Here is an 18,780-nt window from a genome sequence, read left to right as displayed (position 1 = left end):
CCGATTTTGATGAATGAGGGCTTAAACGAAAGATCTCACCAAATGCTACAACTTTCTAGAATATTTGAACTTCGTGGGACCAACACCAGGGGCGCCACAGTCGAAAAACCAATTTCAATATCACATAACCTCAATTATCTCGACTGTCGCTGAACCGATTTTGATGATTACTTCGACATAATTGTAGAGCACATTTGTCTCTACATTTCGTCCATACATCATTTTCCAGTCAGACTACGCTATCACTCCGATTTTGCCGTTTAAGTGTGAAAAAATTGATTTTTCCCATAATAACGCTTTGAAATCACTCAGATGCCAATTTGACTGCCTCTACTCCACCAAGACACTTAAAATAGGGGTTTAAATGGAAAGTCCCGCAAAAGACAACAATTCTTTGATATAGTTGAAGTTCAACAAATGACTACTTGGGGCACTCTGGATGAAAAAACGAGTTAAGAAGCAAAAAACCTCGCTTATCTTGACTTCTGAGTAATCTATGAGATCATGTTCTATGGGAAAATTATAGAGAACATTCTGGTCTACATTTCACCCATATAACACTTTTCTGTCAGTTCATCCAAATCCTTGATATTTTGGTTTAAATACAAAATTTGTATAATTTCACGAATTTGATTCAAGATAACTGAATGGCGTCTCCCAACTTCAGCTCCAAATCGAATTTGCATGCACTCCGAGTTAGCTCACGTTAAGAATCTCACCTACATAAGCCGGTTAGGATTATCTGTCCCTTTTTTTTGTTTGATAGGTATAATCAGCGGCTACAACATACTAAAATTTCATCCCGATGCACAAAGAAATTTTTGAGTTATTTAACTTAGAAAATTGAAAAATCTTCTTTTTAAAAATAGCGCCCCTATCGGTGGTTTTATGAACTTGTGATGTTAGAAGGGGAAGTGGCATTTCACGAGAGCTTTCCAAAATGCCCTTACTTTTTAAATTCTTCGATTTTTTTTGCTGCCACTTGTGCGGCGCCTGTCTCCGGACTTTCAGAGTTATCCAACAAAATTGTGACAAAGAATATTTCATTATGGTATAATAAAAAACATTTCTTTCTTTCTTTCTTTTTAACGTTAAGCTTATACTTAAGACTTATTTCATAATCAATTTATGGGGTGTCAAATCCCCTAGCTCTTTCGCGTCTTTAGGGTAATGTCATGACTCGGGGAAAAAAGTTTTTTTTGGGTATTTACATTAATTGAAATCCATCTGTTCGTGCACGACATCATAATAGAAGGATGTAAGATTCTTGGCTCATTTTCTCAAGACTCCAGTTAGATTTCAATTAATGTAAATAGCCAAAAAGAAACTTTTTTCCCCGGGTCATATATGACCCTAAAGACGCGAAAGAGCTAGAGGACGCAAACAGACAATGGCTATGCGACTCCTCTTTAATTTTCGCTCCGCATCCCTATGCTTTTGCGTTGTGCTTTGCATATGTTTTATGTTTTGGTAAATATGTAAGTCAAAATATTTGTAACGTCTTTGTAAACCAAAGAATGCTTATACAGCCAATGATGGAGCATTTCCGCCGTTTGGCTTCGGAGGCTGGTCACCAACGCTAAGACGGCGGCGGACGCATGGTATGGGGGGTATGCGAAGTTGAATAAAATTATTATTATTATTATTATTATTATTATTATTATTATTCTGACAATTAGAACCGGAGTTATGGCCATTTTAAAAATTGATTTTCTTTTTGAAGAATTTTTTTGATCACTTCGGCTTAATTATAGTAGATAATTCGCCTATACATTAGTTTTTGCTCCGATTATGCCATCTGTTCGATTTTGATGTTTAAGTGCAATTGCTTCATTTTTTTTTTTTCAAAATAACGCAGTGAAAGTACACAGCGCAGCGTCCAAATTTTCTCATATTAAGAATCTACCTAGATTTATTACTATTCTTTTTGTTTTATCAATATTCAACGAAAAGTCCGGAAGGCGTCTTCACAGATCCCTAAATTTAAACTTTAAACCGAATTTTAAACCATTTTGAGTTAACCTGAACTTTTGACTTAACACCCCGTTCCGAAATCAAATTTGTTAAAAAAAAATCATTAATTGATTTCTCAAAATCTACCAGAACAATTGTACAACTCTAATACGAGCTTCAGACCTAAGGCTTAGCCATATAGCTGAACTGTTATAATTTCTTATAAGTCAGGATATTTTAGAAGATTTAAAGTAGGTTTGGACTCTTAAGGACAAATTAATAATGACTTAATAGATTCTGAAAAAGCAATAAAAATGGTTACAATTTAGGATTCTGAAACCTTCGGGATCTGGGCTAAACCTCTAGTCTGAAGACCGTTTAAGGTTTTCAGGCTTCGCACACACTGAGAGAAATCCGAAAAAGTTAAAATAACGTTTCGGAAATGTCTATTTTACCCTGCAGTATTGATCAGAAATCGGTGTAAATATTACCCTTTTTAGGTGTATTGGGGGTTAAAGTTACCCTTTTCATGTTAATTTTACCCTTAAAAGGTGTAAAATTAACACTAAAAAATGTTGATATATTTTTACACCTAAAAAGTGTCAAAGTTATGAGGAAAAAAAGTTAATCGCACCCCCGTTTTTTCCTTAGTGCACACTGTGGCTTCAAACTTTTGATATATTTTTCCTATATTCCTTTAATGAATCTAACCCAATGGCGATATATTTTTATAGCTAGTTCCAAGTCACATCATTCCCTGAAAAAATTAGGTCAGATTCATTAAAGCGATATGAGAAAAATATAAAGTGTGCGAAGCCAGAGTATGTGCGAATCCTGAAAACCTTCCCCTCCTACCGTAAAAAAAGAGCAATTAAAATTGATTTTTCCGACTCACCTGAATTTGCTGTGGTTCACTCTTGAGCACTGCAACAGTTTCCGGTGGTGTCTTCTCCTTAACGTCCTCCTTGATTGCCTTCTGAGGTGCCGCTGGTGTCTTGGAAATTCCTGTAGTGTAAGCTTTAGCAGGAGTGGTGGAATTATTTGTTTTGCGCGACTCCAAGAACTCACTAAAAGCACTCAAGTACGACATGGAGGAATTCATATTCCTCACGGGAGGAGGAGCTGGCTTCGGAGTCGGAGGTGTCGTCGTAGTTGGCTGTGGCTCTTGCTTCACCACAACGGGTGCTACTTTTGGCTCCTGCTTCACGACCACAGGCTGCTGTGGTGGTCTCACTGGAGCCGTAGCAGCAGCCGCAGCAGCAACAGCAGCAGCAGCAGCTGCTGCAGCTGCTGGTGGTCTCACCATTTGAGTCTGAGGAGGAGCCTTATTGACAGCCGGCAGAGGATTAACGCCGGCTTTAATCATGGGATTCGGTAGAGAATTTGGATTTGTAATAGATTGCTTCATGATGTTGCTCATGGCCTGGGGATTCATTGCTTGGGCATTGTTCATCATGGAATTAACCATGGAATTCATGACGCTGTTTATCATGGGATTCATCATTGGATTGCCCATTGTACTCATCAACGGATTATTGGCCATGGAATTCATCATCTGATTCATGCCTTGATGCTGATGATGATTGGACATCGGAGGCATGTAGTCGAATTTTTCGACTTTTGGCGCAGGCGTCAATGAAGCTGTTCCTACAACAAAAAAGGCGAAAAAAAGGGAAGTGTTGAAGGGATTCTAACTTTTTTTATTAAAGTAAAAAAAATACCAATTATATTATCATTATATCAATTACTCTTGCAAGAAATTCGATTGATCAATTATTATTAAGCGAACATCAGATAGGACAATTGTTGGTTCAAGTAACGAACTGAATTTCCGTAGTAGCCACAAAAAGTACCAAGTTAACAAGAAATTAATACAAAATTATTTTTAGCGCAATGTCGAACTAATAAAATTTTAATCACTTTGTTATTGAGTAGAAAAAGAAAACTAGTGATTCAGTTGCTATACAGTAAACTCTCTCAAATTCGGGCATATGGGACCGAAATGTCAGCCGAATTAGACAGAAATTCAGGCGACAAACTTTTTGAAATGCAATGATTTTTTATTCATGTGCATATAGAAATTGAGTTTACACACTCATATATAACGTAAATTGCATGAAAATCCCTCAATAATGCAAAATCACATTAAAACTAAGACAAACCATGCCAAATTTGAGCATATTTGATTCATTTGATAATCGTAATCAAACTTGAAAAATGACAACAAACTTTTTTCAAATGTAACCGCTGCCCGAATTAAAAAGTAGCCCGATTTTAAAAGAGCCGAATTTGCGAGAGTCTACTGTACCTCGAAAGTAGTTTTGCACCATTAACCGGTTCACATAGTTTTAAGAATTGATTTTTAGACAAAACTTGCTTATCGGTTCATAACCGGTTCACAACCGATTTGAAACGATTTATAAATCACTCAAAAGATCGCTCAAAATAGCTTAGGAGTATTACAATTTATTTTCAGACAAAATTTAATTCTCGTTTATGAACCGGTTCACAACCGATTGGAACCGGTTCAGATTTTTCACATATATTAAGGCCTTTCCTATGAGCCCAAACATGAAACCATTCGGTTGAGAAATATGGTTTTTAGTCCCTTAGATCTTAGACCCTGAAAAACCGTTATTATGAATGATTTAACGGGATTTTCGTATAAGGACGAAACCTCGAATTTAGGACAACCCTTTGTTCTAAATGGGCTTCACTTATAATCCGAAGATCCCTGTTTGGTCAGCATGCGAGGCCTTTTATTAAGTCCAATCATAGCTGATTATCCATTGTCTTGGCTACGACGCACTACACACTACGAGCATTTTTTTGGGCATTGAATAAACGAGTAGTAAAAAGTCAAATTTGGTCAGCAAAAAATTCGAAATGATCAGTAAAAAATGAAAAAAGGGCAGCAAAAAGTTTAAAAAGATCAGTAAAAAATTAAAGAAGAGCAGTACTTTATTAAAAGCGGTCAGTTAAAAATGAAAAGTGGTCAGCAAAAAATTAAACATGATCAGTAAAAAGTAAAAAGTGATCAGTAAAAAATTAAACATGATCAGTAAAAAGTAAAAAATGATCAGTAAAAAACAAAAAGTGGTCAGTAAAAAATAAAAAGTGGTCAGCAAAAAATTAAAAGTGATCAGTGAAAAATAAGTGTAAAACACAAAATGGAGAAAACGAAGATCCCCGATCCCGAAGGAATCGCACCTCTATAAGCTGATTTAGGATTATCATTCTTTGCTGACCAATTTATATTTTTTTACTGACCACTTTCAATTTTTTACTGACCAATTTTAATTTTTTACTGACCACTCTTAATTTTTTACTGTTCACTTTTAATTTTTTACTGACCAATTTTTATTTTCTACTGGTCGTTTTTAATTTTTTACTGACCAATTTTTATTTTTTACTGGCCACTTTTAATGTTTTACTCACCGCTTTTAATTTTTTGCTGACCACATTTAATTTTTTACTGTTCACTTTTAATTTTTTACTGACCCATTTTTATGTTCTACTGGTCGTTTTTAATTTTTTACTGACCAATTTTTATTTTTTACTGACCACTTTTAATTTTTTACTTACCGCTTTTAACTTTTTGCTGACTACATTTCATTTTTTACTGATCGCATTTCATTTTTTACTGTTCACTTTTAATTTTTTACTGACCAATTTTTAATTTTTTACTGCTTTTTTAAAATTTTTTTGCTGCTCATTTTCAATTTTTTGCTGATCATATTTTCTTTTTACTGACCAATTTTTTTTTGCTGATTAATTTTTAATTTTTTACTGATCAACTCAAATATATCTACTAATCAATTCGAAGTTTGTACTGACCAAATTTAACCTTTTACTGACAAAATTTTACTAAATTACATTATTTAAATTACATAACGGTTAAACTTCATTACTATTATTTTCCACTAAGTCGTCACTCGGCTTAAGTCGTTAGTGTGTCAAGGGCATAATACCCTAAACCACTTACGACTAAGGCCCAGAAACGACTTAACGTAATGCAGACGAATTCTGAGTTAAAGTGATTTATGGATCGGTTTTAATCGGTTGAGAACCGGTAAATGGCAAATTATGCGAAAGTACTTTTAATGCATAGCAACTAAGTCACGAGTTCGGGCACTTTGAAAAGCCTGGAACGCTCCTTTGCCACTGCTTTTCTCCATCTTATCTCTTCATTTTATTATTTCGTGTTTATCGGAAAGTCCTCCTACGAATTCTTCCAGCTTCTAATTTATTTTTTTTTCAAGACCAAATTTAATATCTCTTTAGCAGGCCTATTCCTGTGCCAATTTTATCAAAATTTGGATTCATATGAAAGATCTTGAAATTCCCATCAATCTTTAAATGTTTTTAAGTAATTCTGACAATTCAATCATTTGTATAAATTTTATGCATTTTAACTGCACCGAGAGAAATCCAAAAAAAGTTAAAATAACATTCCGGAAACATTCCGGAAATCCGAAATCGGGGTAAATATTATGTTTTTTAGGTGTATTAGGGGTTAAAGTTACCCTTTTTCATGTTAATTATACCCTTAAAAAGGTGTAAAATTGACATTAAAAAATGTTGATACACTGACAAAAAAAAGAGGGTGCGATTAACTTTTTTTCGTCATAACTTCAACACTTTTATGTGTAAAAATATATCAAAATTTTTTAATGTTAATTTTACACCTTTTAAGGGTAAAATCAACATGAAGGAAGGGTAAATTTAACCCATAATACACCTAAAAAGGGTAATATTTACACCGTTTTCGGATCAATACTGCAGGGTAAAATTAACATTTCCGGAATGTTATTTTAACTTTTTCGGATTTCTCTGTCAGTGTATAGTATTTTTACACTTAAAAAGAGTTAAAATTATGGGAAAAAAAGTTAATCGCACCCCCTTTTTTCTCATGTGGGACTTTCATCGGTCTTTTACCTGATTCAATTGTCCAGAGCCCCAGGTATTAAAAATTTACAATAAAAACTTGCACTTAATTTTTAAATATTGAATATTTTGTTTTGTTTTTGAATGTTGTATTTTTTTATTATCAGGATGTTTATGAGTATTTTTACTGCAAAATTTTTACCCTGATGTTCATTTTTATTCACGAGAGCGCATCCCCATAAATTCTGCAAAATCAATCATTGAAAGCAGAAAAAAATGAAAGAAAAAAAAACACTGAAAAATTCAAATGAAGGATTCCATATTTTGATCATTATTCACATTTTCAATTAGATGGGGGTTTCCCCTAAGAATTTCATTGTCACTTTCACCTCAAGTTCAAGCCAGAGTATTGTCAGAATTAAATGTATTCCTTGGTAAAATTTGCAAATTTAGGGAGGAGATTGTTGGAATTGTCTCAATTGGATTACTTCACACAAAAAACACCATTTTTTTCGGGGCAATAACTGGAAAAGAATTATTTGTTAAAAATTTGTGCAACTAACCTGCAACAGGAGGCTTTCCATAGGATCCAAATGGTGTTTCTGTTAGACTCCTGATGCCCGGTGAATTGTCCACAATCTTGTTATTGACTTTTCCCATCTCAAGTGCTGGCCTCGCGACACTCTTGGCACTCACTTTTGGGGTCATCGACATGGATGGTGACTGCTGAGCTTTTGGTTTTCGTGGCTTTCGTGGGGCCTTCGGCTTCTTCGGCACTGGCATCGTCGCCGTGTCTGGATTTGTGCGCACACCCTCTCCTCCGCCTCCTCCTCCTACAACTCCACCATTCTCCCCATTCGATGATGTCGCCATCATTTTGATCTCCTTCTTTCCTGCCCCCTTTGACTCCCCAGCCGGCTTTGGGGCTGAAGCCTGCTGCTGCTGCTGCGGCTGCTGCTGCTGCTGCGGCGGCGGCGGCGGCGGCTGTTGTTGTTGTTGTTGTTGAGTTCCAGATGGCGTTTTGAGATGTTGGGGTATTTTGGGTGTTGCAGTTTTTGGTATTTTCCCCTGGAATTTCTTCATTGGCTCCAGAATCTGAGCCAAAATCTTCTCAGATTCAAGATTTGCCATCACCTGAGCCGTTGGCTTCCTCTCGCGTTTCCCTGTAATTTCTGGCTTGTTGACATTCAGCAAGTCCAATTCTACAATTTTTTTTTTTGGTTTTCAGCCACACAAAAAATTCCCCAAAAAAGGGACATCCCGAAAGAAAAAAAAATAAACAAAAAGTAGAAAACAAAATCGCAAAAAAAATAATAGAAAATCTTTCAAAAAAATCTACCTGTTACTTTGATTTTCTTAGGTGGCCTTGGTTTCTTTGGTTTTTCACCATTTTCACCATTCTTCTCCTCACCACCACCCTCAGTCGTCGCCGTCGTATCCTTCTTGGGCTTCCTACCACGTGGTCGAGGTGGATTGGATCCCCGACCACGGCGACTTCGCATCTTACGCATCTCCTCCATTTCACCCCAATCGTAGTCATCATCACTCAAATCCTCAGACTTCTTTCTCTTCTTTCGGCTTTTGGTCTTCTTGAACTCTTCATCTGCAAAAGTCCAGTTGGTCGTCATAAGTCTTTTGCCATCTTTAGGACCTATTCCTAAAGGATGAGCACATTGGGACAGAAGATTTATTTTTACATTTAAGTATTAAGCCTCATGTCTTTTTTTTACATTTTTGGACTTTGAAATGAATTTTAGATTTGATTTTTTTTTCAATGAACAAGCCTATATTTATTTTCACACTTGCACATTAAAATTTTAATATGATTCACATTAATTGTCCCTGGTGATAGTCCAAATGTGTAATTTGTGTGTTTGAATCATTTTATAATCAAAATTTGATCTATTTGTTGATAAAAAGGTAGACTTGGCCCGCAAAATTTGATATAAATTGATTTATAGCATTAATGCAAAAAATTAATGCGATTTTCTCTTTAATTTTTTAATGTGAAAAATATTTATGCTTTAGGTAACTTTAACTTATTTTTGCAGGCCAAGTCCACTTCTTTATCAATAAACAGAAAAACCCTTAAATACTAAGTCACTCAAAGACACAAATAACATATTTGGATGCTCACAAGCGACAATTAATGTGAATCAAATTAAAATTTTAATGTGCAAGTGTGATAACGCCGTAAGGATAAATCCGAGATCTTATAAAACGTAAATCCAATGGTCTTGCCCATGGCAAACCTTTAGCTCGGTACAATTTCATGAAATCAAAATATTGGTGTCCCTTTCTTTCCCAAATGATTTGCATAAGGCTATCCCATCCAGTCTTTATTTATTCCCATTTACCTTTGACCTTGAAAAACCATTATTAGGAGTGATTCAACGGTATTTTCATCTAAGGACGAAATGTCCGCTTATCTCTAAAGCTTATCCAGAAAAGAAAAACACACAGCTCTTTTTCGAGCAATCCCAAAAAGGATGATTTTGGAGGGGAAGGGGAGGGGTGGGGGGAATGAGGGGCATGTTAACGATCCTTGGGTCGACTTATGGGGGGGGGGGTCCCCCAAAGATCCCAAGTCTCTATCTCTAAGCGTTTGGCCTCTAGAGCTAGCGACAGCCGGACGGATAGACGGACAGACGGACAAACAGCGTGACGACATTTCTCAGATATCGTCTGAAACGTGAAGATTTGATGATAACATTGATTTCCGGAGGGTAGAAGGTGGAAATTTGGGGGGGGTGAAAAAATCGAGGAATTATATATTCTGCTCTCTCCGTAGAGTTCGAGCAGTAAAATTGGGTTTCTCGGGTTTCGCAATGCAAGTCATGAGTTTCTCAAATTTTGCGATGCAAAAATTAGGTTTCGTGTGTTTCGCTATGCACAAAGTCGGTTCCCTGGTTTCACAATGCTAAAAATTGAGTGGCCCGGGTTTCGCTATGCACAAAGTGAGTTTCTTAGGTTTCGTGATGCAAGAATTGGGTTTCTCGGGTTTTGCGATGCAAAAATAGAATTTTTCGGGTTTCATAATGCACAAAGTTTCTCAGGTTTCATGATGCAAAACTAGAGTTGCTCGAGTTTTGCAATGTAAAAATTTGGTTTTCTCGGGTTTTGCGAAACAAGTCTTGTGTTTCTCAAATTTCGCGATGCAAAAATTAGGTTTCGTGTGTTTCACAATGCACAAAGTGGGCTTCCCTGGTTACACAATGCGAAAATTGAGTTTCTCGGGTTTTGCGATGCAAATTTTGGGTTTCCCGGGTTTCGAGATTCACAAAATGAGTTTCCTGTGTATTGCTATGCAAGAATTGGGTTTCTCGGGCTTCGCGATGCACAAAGTGAGTTTCTCCGGTTTCGCAATGCAAAAATTGAGTTTCTTGAATTTCGCGATGTAAAAATTGAGTTTTTCGGGTCTCGCAATGCAAAAATTGAGTTTCTCGGGTTTTGTGATACAAAAATTGGTTTTCCCGGGTTTCGCGATTCACAAAGTGAGTTTCTCGGGTTTCGCAATGCAAAAATTGAGTTTCTTGAATATCGCGATGTAAAACTTGGGTTTCTCGGGTTTTGCGATGCACAAAACGAGTTTCTCGGATTTCGCGATGTAAAAATTGGGTTTCTCGGGTTTTGCGATACAAAAATTGGTTTTCCTGGGTTTTACAATGAAATTCTAAAGTTTCTCGGATTTCGCAATGCAAGAATTGGGTTTTTCGGGTATAGCGATGCAATTCTTAGGTGTGTCGAGTTTCGTGGAGCTTTTTTGCGAACACTTGACCAGGGTTCTCAATTACACTTTGGTTTTAGGTCGCGCTCTCCTCCTTACTGAACCTCCTCTAATTTACGACCCATATGTCCGTCGTTTCTTTACGACGAAAAAGTTCTCCTAAGTGAAGGACTTATACTTCTTCCTCCCTCTATCCATCTGAAGCATTCAGTGAGGAAAACTTAGAATCCATACATTGATTTCGTTTAAGATTTCTTCGCTGTTTCAGATGAACAGAGTAAAAGGGTTACATGAAGAAGTATACGCCCTTACTTTAGGAGAACTTCTTCGTCTTAGAAACATCATTCCTTTTCAATTTGAGAAGTCAGTTTTGAAACGCAACCAGACAAACTTTTAACTGGTTTTACTGTTGAAATTTGGGTGTTTGTTTGCAAGAGAAAGCAAAGTGTTTCGGAATCGAATAAATTTGAATTTTAACCCTTGATTTACCAAACGGTTTAAATCGGATCTAAAATGATGACTATACGAACTGCCGAAGAAAACTTTTTCAGATTAATAAACTAACTATTAAAATTCAAAGAGACAATCACATTATTTTATAATGCCTTTGCCTTGTTAATGAATAGTTAACTACCGACATGGGGTCATCTGTGGACCCATCTTAAGTTGTCCCAAGGACCATTAATATGATCTTCGTTCTTTCGTTCAACTTTTAAGATTGATCGAAAACTCGAAGTGAGATTTTTTTCACCTTGGATATATTCCAAAAGTTGCTTAGGCGGACATTTCATCCGTGTAGGAAAATACCATTGTAGTATTCCTATTAATGGTTTTTCAAGGTTAAAGATAAAAAAGTCTGTAAAGAGGATATTTCTCAACCGATTCGGGTAAGTTTGGATTCGTTGAAAAGGTCTTGGAATTCCTGATAATACTGAACCGGTTTCAATCGGTTATGAACCGGTACTAAACCGGTTATGAACCAACAACTTATTTTTACCTGGAATTAAATTGTATGACTCTTTAGCCATTTCGGACGATCTTTTAATTGATTTATAGGTCGATTCAAATCAGATCCGGACCGGTAGACTTATAAAAAATGACGCAATGGAAACAACTATGCGAAACGCTGAAACTTATAAACATGATGCTTTTGAACATAAGTTGGGACTCTAAAGGCTTTAGTGAGAACTTGGTGTCTAAAGCGGTCTTCAGACTAGAGGTTTAGCCCAGTTCCCGAAGGTCTCAAAATCCTAAATAGCGAGCAATTTTATTTCTTTTAGAGAGCGTAATAGGTTATTTATCTGTAATAATCCAATTCTAAGTAAAATTTTTCCAAAAAATTGTAATTGATAATAAATTAGAGCAATTAAGCCATATAGCTAAACCTTAGGTCTGAAGCCGGTATAAGTCACGAGTTTGATCATTTCGCAAAGCTTTGCCATTCACAGTTTAAAGTCCTGAAATCAAAATTTGAATTCCCATGCATTTTTGTTGTCTTCATCTTACCTGAATCATAAAGTAAATCCGAAAGTTTCTTCTCCATATTCATATCATCTACATGGTCAGTAGCCATTTCCTCTGTTGGTTCTTCAGGCTCATATCTCTCTTCATCGGCATTTTCAAGGGTCAATGCTCCACTCAGCACTGCCCTAACATCATCAGGAATATGTGGATTGCGCTCAATGTCATCCATATCGAGATCAGGATTTCTCTCCTTGAAAGACTTCTTTGTGTGCCCCATAGTTGGATTACACTGTCTATTCATTTTACTGAGAACTTCCTGGACTACAGGATTGTTCCTATTAATGAGCAAATCCTGATCGGTGGGTGGATTTGCAGGTGAAAGAATGTGTGGAGGATCTTCAGGATGGGGTCCAATATCTTGACCCAAAAGCCAATTTTCATATTTTTCTGGCTGGAAACGCTTCACAAAGGTATCCATAGAGATTTTTACCATGTCCGAACTACAGGTACACTGACTAGCCCTTTTTCCATACTCAACCCAACGTGGCAAGGCAAAGTTTGTTGATTCAGCACAATTGAAGCCATGATTAAAGCCCGAATGGTAGCCAAAAGGAAATGTTATCATGATTTCCCCAGCTTCCTGTGTTATCTGTTTTTTTTTCCCGAAGTTATCCAAAACGATTAAGGAATTGTAATTAGGGAATCAAAATCTTAAAATCCAATTAAACCTAATATTTTGATTCTAATCTGATAAAGACAAATGATTAAAAATAACTTAGATTTTTTTCAAAAACGTAAACTCTGTATTGTAAAATCGTAAGCCTAAATCAAATTCGGAATAAGGTAATGAAATCTGAAATTCAATGCTAAAAATCCTAAACTTTAAAAAAAAACTTCACATCCAAAATATGTTGTTCTTTTTTTAAAATTATAATAAAAATATAAAATAAAAATAATAATAAAAAAATAATAATAAAAAAAATAAAATAAATAAATAATAAAAATAATTAAAATGAAAAAATAATAATAAATAAAATAAAAAATAAAAATATAAATCCGAATTAAAATTCAAAACCTAAACTTTTCTCAATTCTAAAAATAAAATATAGTAAACGTAACTTACCTTATTATAAGGAATGTTGTGCTTCTTCAATATTTGTGGACTAATGAGTGTTGTTTTGTGTCTCAAATAAGCATTACAATTGTTGTAACTGGCTTCAAAGTATGTATTGGCGACCTTTTCAAGTCGCCTCCCCATCTCCGGTGGTACAGCATACCACGTTTTTGGTGCACCAAAATGCAAATAATTAATGGAATATAGATCCATATCTTCTGTATGCCATGCAAATGTTGTTTTCCACATTCCAAAATACAAATATGCCGTATTAACGCCATCAATCTGTATACCATAATCATCATTGACATAATCCAAAATGGTACCAAGTGTATTAATATTCCATTCCTTGACTTCAGGATCCGTAAGGGTACCATTGACATCTGCCCCATAAATTGGGGCAACATACTTAATATTTTTCCAATACTTTCGTTCCAAATCTTCAAAATCAAAATGATTTGGTGTTGCATACCGATCAGTTTTTGCCAATTCACTGAATTGTTTTATTGTTATCGGACGTTTTTGTATGTTTATCTGCTGATAGAGACCTTGCTTTCCAGCTACAATTTGACATATTGGTGCTGGAATTGTTATGTCCAACTTATCAATATCGTATCCAGATTTACGTGGAATCCATTCTACTGGTGGCACAACCTTTAATGTGAATGAAAACGAAAACAAGTTAAGGTGAAGCCTTATAATGATTTTAACTTTATCTAATCGTAGAATATTTGGCACAACGGAATTTAAAAGCGGATTATTTTGCACATTTATTTTTTTGCCAATACGTGGGGTAAATGTCCTAATTCAAAACAATTTCCAGACGCTTTAACTTTGACAGAAGATTCAACACATTAAGTTCATATTTTTTCTGAAGAGAATTACATAAATTTGCTCCTTGACTCTTCTAGAATGTTACTGTTAAGTGAAAATTCTTTAGATATAATTTGAAAACTTCTTAAATACAAGAAAAGTACGCGAGCGTAAAATGCTTCTATTGGAAACATATTAATCTAAATGGAGACAAGAGAAATTTCTAATTGGAGACAAACAATGTAAGTAAAACCGCGAGGAAAGGCTTCCACCAAAACCTTGTTGAGTTGCTCTTGAGTGCAGGATTTGTTCTTATTCCTGATCTTTTCTCCTTTCCCATTTAAAACAATAAGAAAATCTCTCCAAAAAAAATCATATTTCCGGGGTTTCTTATTGAAGCATTTGCAGACCCTTCAGAAAAACCCCTTTTGTTCACGAAATAGGTTATTATTTAATTTGAAAACTTCACGCACCATTAACAATAAAGATTACAACTTAATTTAACTAAAATTAGCCAGAAATATGACATAAATGTTAAACAAAACGAATAAACAACAGTGACTTTATTGTGTTTTTCATTAGAAAACATGGTCGATCGATGAAAAATTCGATGGTGAAAATGTACACGTTTAATTTTTCTGAGAAATTAACAAATTAAAATTTGTGAATGAGAATGGATTTTTACTTTATTTGAAGCAAAATTAACTAAATAATGCAACAGAGGTATAGAAAACATATAAATATAATAATTTAGTACTGTATTTATCGTGAAAACAATGACGTTTCCATTTGGAGTAGCGAAAAATTTCCATTTGAAGCAGGTTTTGAATTAGCTTAATTTACCCTATCTGGCATTTGAGGCATATGACCGAGCCAGCTCAGTTGTTTCGCCCGGATATAGACAGCAATGTCGCATTGAACATAGAGTTGCTCCATTTCTTGGTGCAATCTAATACGAATTACCCCTGCTTAACTATGGTAGGATTAAAATGGGGGAGGGCGTTATGTAATATATACGTTTTCTTTCCCTCAATTCTTATGTTGACCTTCAAGCGGACTAGTTGCCTGCTAGGCCCCGGTACACTCAGATGAATGAAAGAAGATGGGTAACTAACTCCAGTGGGAAGTCACAAATCTGAGGCTAACGATTAAGGGATCTGGTCCTTCTAAAGAGGCTTGGGCAAAGGACTGAAAACCCCTTATCGTAAAAAACAAGATTGTTACGAACACAAGCACTATGCCTCGGATAGGACGGGATCCACTGCAATGACCCAGGCAATATGCAAAGGACGACTTACTATTAGGAACATATGTTACCCTGGACCTTGGGATATGCTATTATCCACCTTATCAGACCCAGGACACGGAGCCCGATACATCCTCTTCCTTGCTCGGACCAAGACTGACTCCCTATCTCCACGAATTCTCCCCTCTCCGTCCCTTCTAGTGAGGGGAATTAACTCGTGAATTTTAAAAATTATGACGTTACCACTTTATAGAAGAACTGACTTCTACACATGGAAGGTCATGAGCCCTAGATTATTTTTTTGATAACTCGAAATTTAAATTTTCCATTAAGTAGGATATCTATTTTTACTATCACTGCGATTTACACAACTTCTGAAAAAGGATCTCGAGCCGTTTTCTTGTATGACCATCAATAGGGTCAAAGAGATCAAAGATCAAAATATTTTAGATAACCACTTGAGGTCTGCGGACTATATTAATAAACACTTCAGCATTTTGGTAAGGTAAAGTGCCTTCAAGTCGGTCTGTTCCTCAACACTGTCGGTAGAATGACTTAACCATTTTTTAACGTTTTATAGTCAATAACTAAAGTGGTCCAGTTGTGGAATCGGCCGACTACATGGCAGGTATTTTACCTTTATCACCAAAAAAGAAGACCCAAACGATTAGAGAACGATATCAAATCAACAGAGGATCCCTAAATGCCCTAAATAAGTCGACTTTTGTATCATTCCCACAACCTGCACCCTACCGTGATGTCACAAATATGATTAACACTTTCTGTACTGCGAGAATGCCAAGGATAACTAGTATTATCTTACCACTCTTTCGCATATGCCTACTGCCTTAAGTTGGCAGACATGAAACCCCTCGAAAACTGACCGAATCACAGTTGGCATGCACGGAAAATTGCTTGAATTACTTTTCAGATGTTTCCGAAAGTTCAGAAAACAATTATACCAGTTAGACCGCTAAACGAAATAATATGTACCACTTGATGAGTGGGTATTTAGACGTTGTCAAAAACTTCATCAAGTAACTCGGCTCGTAGCTTGCAACTTGCAACCGAACACGAAGTCCGGATAGAGGTTAACGAAATATGATAAGTACGAACGAAGCCGGAAGTAGGTGCTACTTTTCACTCTTATTGATATTCCGATCATAAAAGAACGTTTCTTAAACTACTCATTATGTAATGGTCTGAAACTGAAAATGGCACAGTTGAACTGCACAGAAGAAAAGAAGCTGATGATATTTGAGACTCTTGTCTTCAGGCCTTTTTCATGATACAACTAAAAGGAAATTCCAAACAAGTGTGAACCATGAACAGAAGGAGCTTTATGAGGAGACCGTCATTGTTGTCTCTATCCAGGTGAGCAGACTAAGCTAGCTCAGAGACGTTTGCCGAATACCAGAGGAGAAGATACCCAGGAAGTGTATTAGTGGAATCCAGAGCAGCAAGGAGGGGGCATACCCAGGCGAGGTGAAAGACTGTAGTGGACGAAGTCCTCAAAACTTAAGTAAGGAGAGTTGTTGTTTAGGAAGCCTTCACAAGAAGCATATTTTTCCTAATATAATCTTGTAGAATTCTTCAAATAAGGCATTATAGAACCAAAATTCTTATAATCTGCTCATAACGCTCTTGGTCCCGTCTGTGTGACTAGGGGAAAGTGCACTGCCTGCACTCAATGGCTCAAGCGGTAGAGCACTCGCTCTATGATGCAAGTGTCCCGGGTTCGAATCCCCTTTAGGTCACCAGGAATATTTCTGGCGTTAAAGGTGTTCGGATTGCATCCAGTGAGCTTCACTGCTCTTGATTCCACGGGAATGGGACTGACAACCTCATTCCGTGTAAGAAAAAAATAATAATAATTGTCTAGAAATCCCCTTGTGGGAAGGCCTAGTTCCTTCATGGAATGTTGTGCCAGTATTATTATTATTATTATTATTAATCTTGTAGAATTCTTCAAGTAAGGCATTATAGAACCAAAATTCTTATAATCCGCTCATAACGCTCTTGGTTCCGTCTCTGTGACTTGGAGAAAGTGCACTGCCTTCGAACTTCGAACGTTCATGCCTTCGAATAATGTGAATTTCTTTTGTGTTTCGTATGAGGTTTACACTAAATTATCACGAAATTATCAACAATTGACGATAAGCCAACTAATATTTGAGTTGAGAAGCTCAGAGCAGAAGTGGTCTCCTTTGTATGCATTTCCCTATTAAAGCAGTCCACTTCTGCTCTGAGCGTCTCATTTAATAGAAATGTATAAGTCTCTTAAGGAAAACTAAAAGAAAATTCACATTATTCGAAGGCATGAACGTTTGAAGGTAGAGTACTTTCCCTTACTCAAAAATAAAGTAGCGTACTTTTGAGAAACTTAAGAGTTCCTACAGTAAAGTCTACACGTCTATAGTCTCTGAAAGAATCATATGAGTGGCCACTTTTAAGTAAAAACTAAGTATCAACGTCACAAGCTCGAACACTCCGCAAAACTGTCGTGCTCTGACGAGTTAATTTAATTTTAGTAATGCGAAAGGCGGAACAACAGCATATGGCTGTGCCTCAAGTGAAAAACACCGAGCAAAGAGCAGAAGTAAAAACACATAGAAACGATCTATATACATTTATATACATGCGCTGTTTCAAAATCGACTCGCCCATGTACAAGCAACCTCGTATGAAATGGAAAAAAATGTGAGTCAGAGAGAGTGGAAACCCCTCACTCAATATGAACAGAGCTATGGTACAACTGCACCAACCACTCATTTTATCGTCTTTTCAGCTTTATTTCTTTGTGCTTCGTTGTTCCCTCAATATTCATATACACTGCTAGTATATCTCGTATAGATATATTGTAGTGGTGTATTTCATCACAATCGGCAAGAATTTCAATATGGATCTTTCTGGGAATATTCACTTCATAAAATTGATTTTTTCTTGACTAGGGAATATTTTATTTTGTTATTTGGTATTTTTACTAAAAAAAATGATAGCCTCGTAATATTCGTAAGACGAGAAGTTGTTGACAAAAAAAAATCGATTTTGCTGACGCTTTCAACTTCTCTTTCCAACTCAGTTCACACGCAAAATTGCTTCAAACGCCAATGGGTTAACAAAATCAGTTTATCTCGCGTAAACCCAACTACGTCGTATTTTACCGAAATAAAAGGATATTGAAACATACAGATTAGAAAAAAAAAACATTTAAAAAAAAAACAAGAAAAATATCGAACATGCGAAAATAAATATACAAATTGACCTTTGTTAGTTTGACCTTTTGCAGTCGATCAGTAATGTGAGGTCGCGTCTCAAAACACATTATAAAATGAAGGCCGGCAATATTTGAGATACAGCCGAGTAATATGACTAGACATGTTTCCCCCTACTGCGCCAGAGATGGCGCTGACCGTTGGATCGGAGTTTTAAAAAAAAATACAGCAACACTTCCTCCGATCCTTCCGGAGACTATGGGATAACCCATGGAGTACCGGAGGATTCGGAGAAAGTGTTGCTGTATTATCCTTTTTTGTCCTGGATGGAGATGATATTCTGGAATAAATATCTATAACC

General features: G+C 36.2%; 1 protein-coding gene across 4 annotated transcripts in view; it reads right to left on the bottom strand.

Annotated features, from left to right (window-relative positions):
• The window catches only part of LOC129800302 (probable lysine-specific demethylase 4B), a 33,211-nt gene that overhangs the window by 4,855 nt on the left and 9,576 nt on the right, over positions 1 to 18,780 (bottom strand). For 2 of the 4 annotated variants that reach the window (XM_055844585.1, XM_055844583.1), the window contains exons 3-7: positions 13,155 to 13,799; positions 12,074 to 12,680; positions 8,180 to 8,497; positions 7,404 to 8,042; positions 2,849 to 3,600 (exon numbers count right to left, since the gene is read on the bottom strand). In XM_055844585.1, coding sequence (XP_055700560.1) covers positions 2,849 to 3,600; positions 7,404 to 8,042; positions 8,180 to 8,497; positions 12,074 to 12,680; positions 13,155 to 13,799 — 2,961 coding nt within the window. The remainder of the gene's footprint in view (positions 1 to 2,848; positions 3,601 to 7,403; positions 8,043 to 8,179; positions 8,498 to 12,073; positions 12,681 to 13,154; positions 13,800 to 18,780) is intronic. The other 2 variants (XM_055844586.1, XM_055844584.1) reach the window with 1 other exon arrangement.

The sequence above is a fragment of the Phlebotomus papatasi genome, chromosome 2 (assembly GCF_024763615.1).
Source record: "Phlebotomus papatasi isolate M1 chromosome 2, Ppap_2.1, whole genome shotgun sequence".
NCBI classification, from domain to species: domain Eukaryota; kingdom Metazoa; phylum Arthropoda; class Insecta; order Diptera; family Psychodidae; genus Phlebotomus; species Phlebotomus papatasi.
This window is presented reverse-complemented; position numbering and strand designations above follow the sequence as displayed.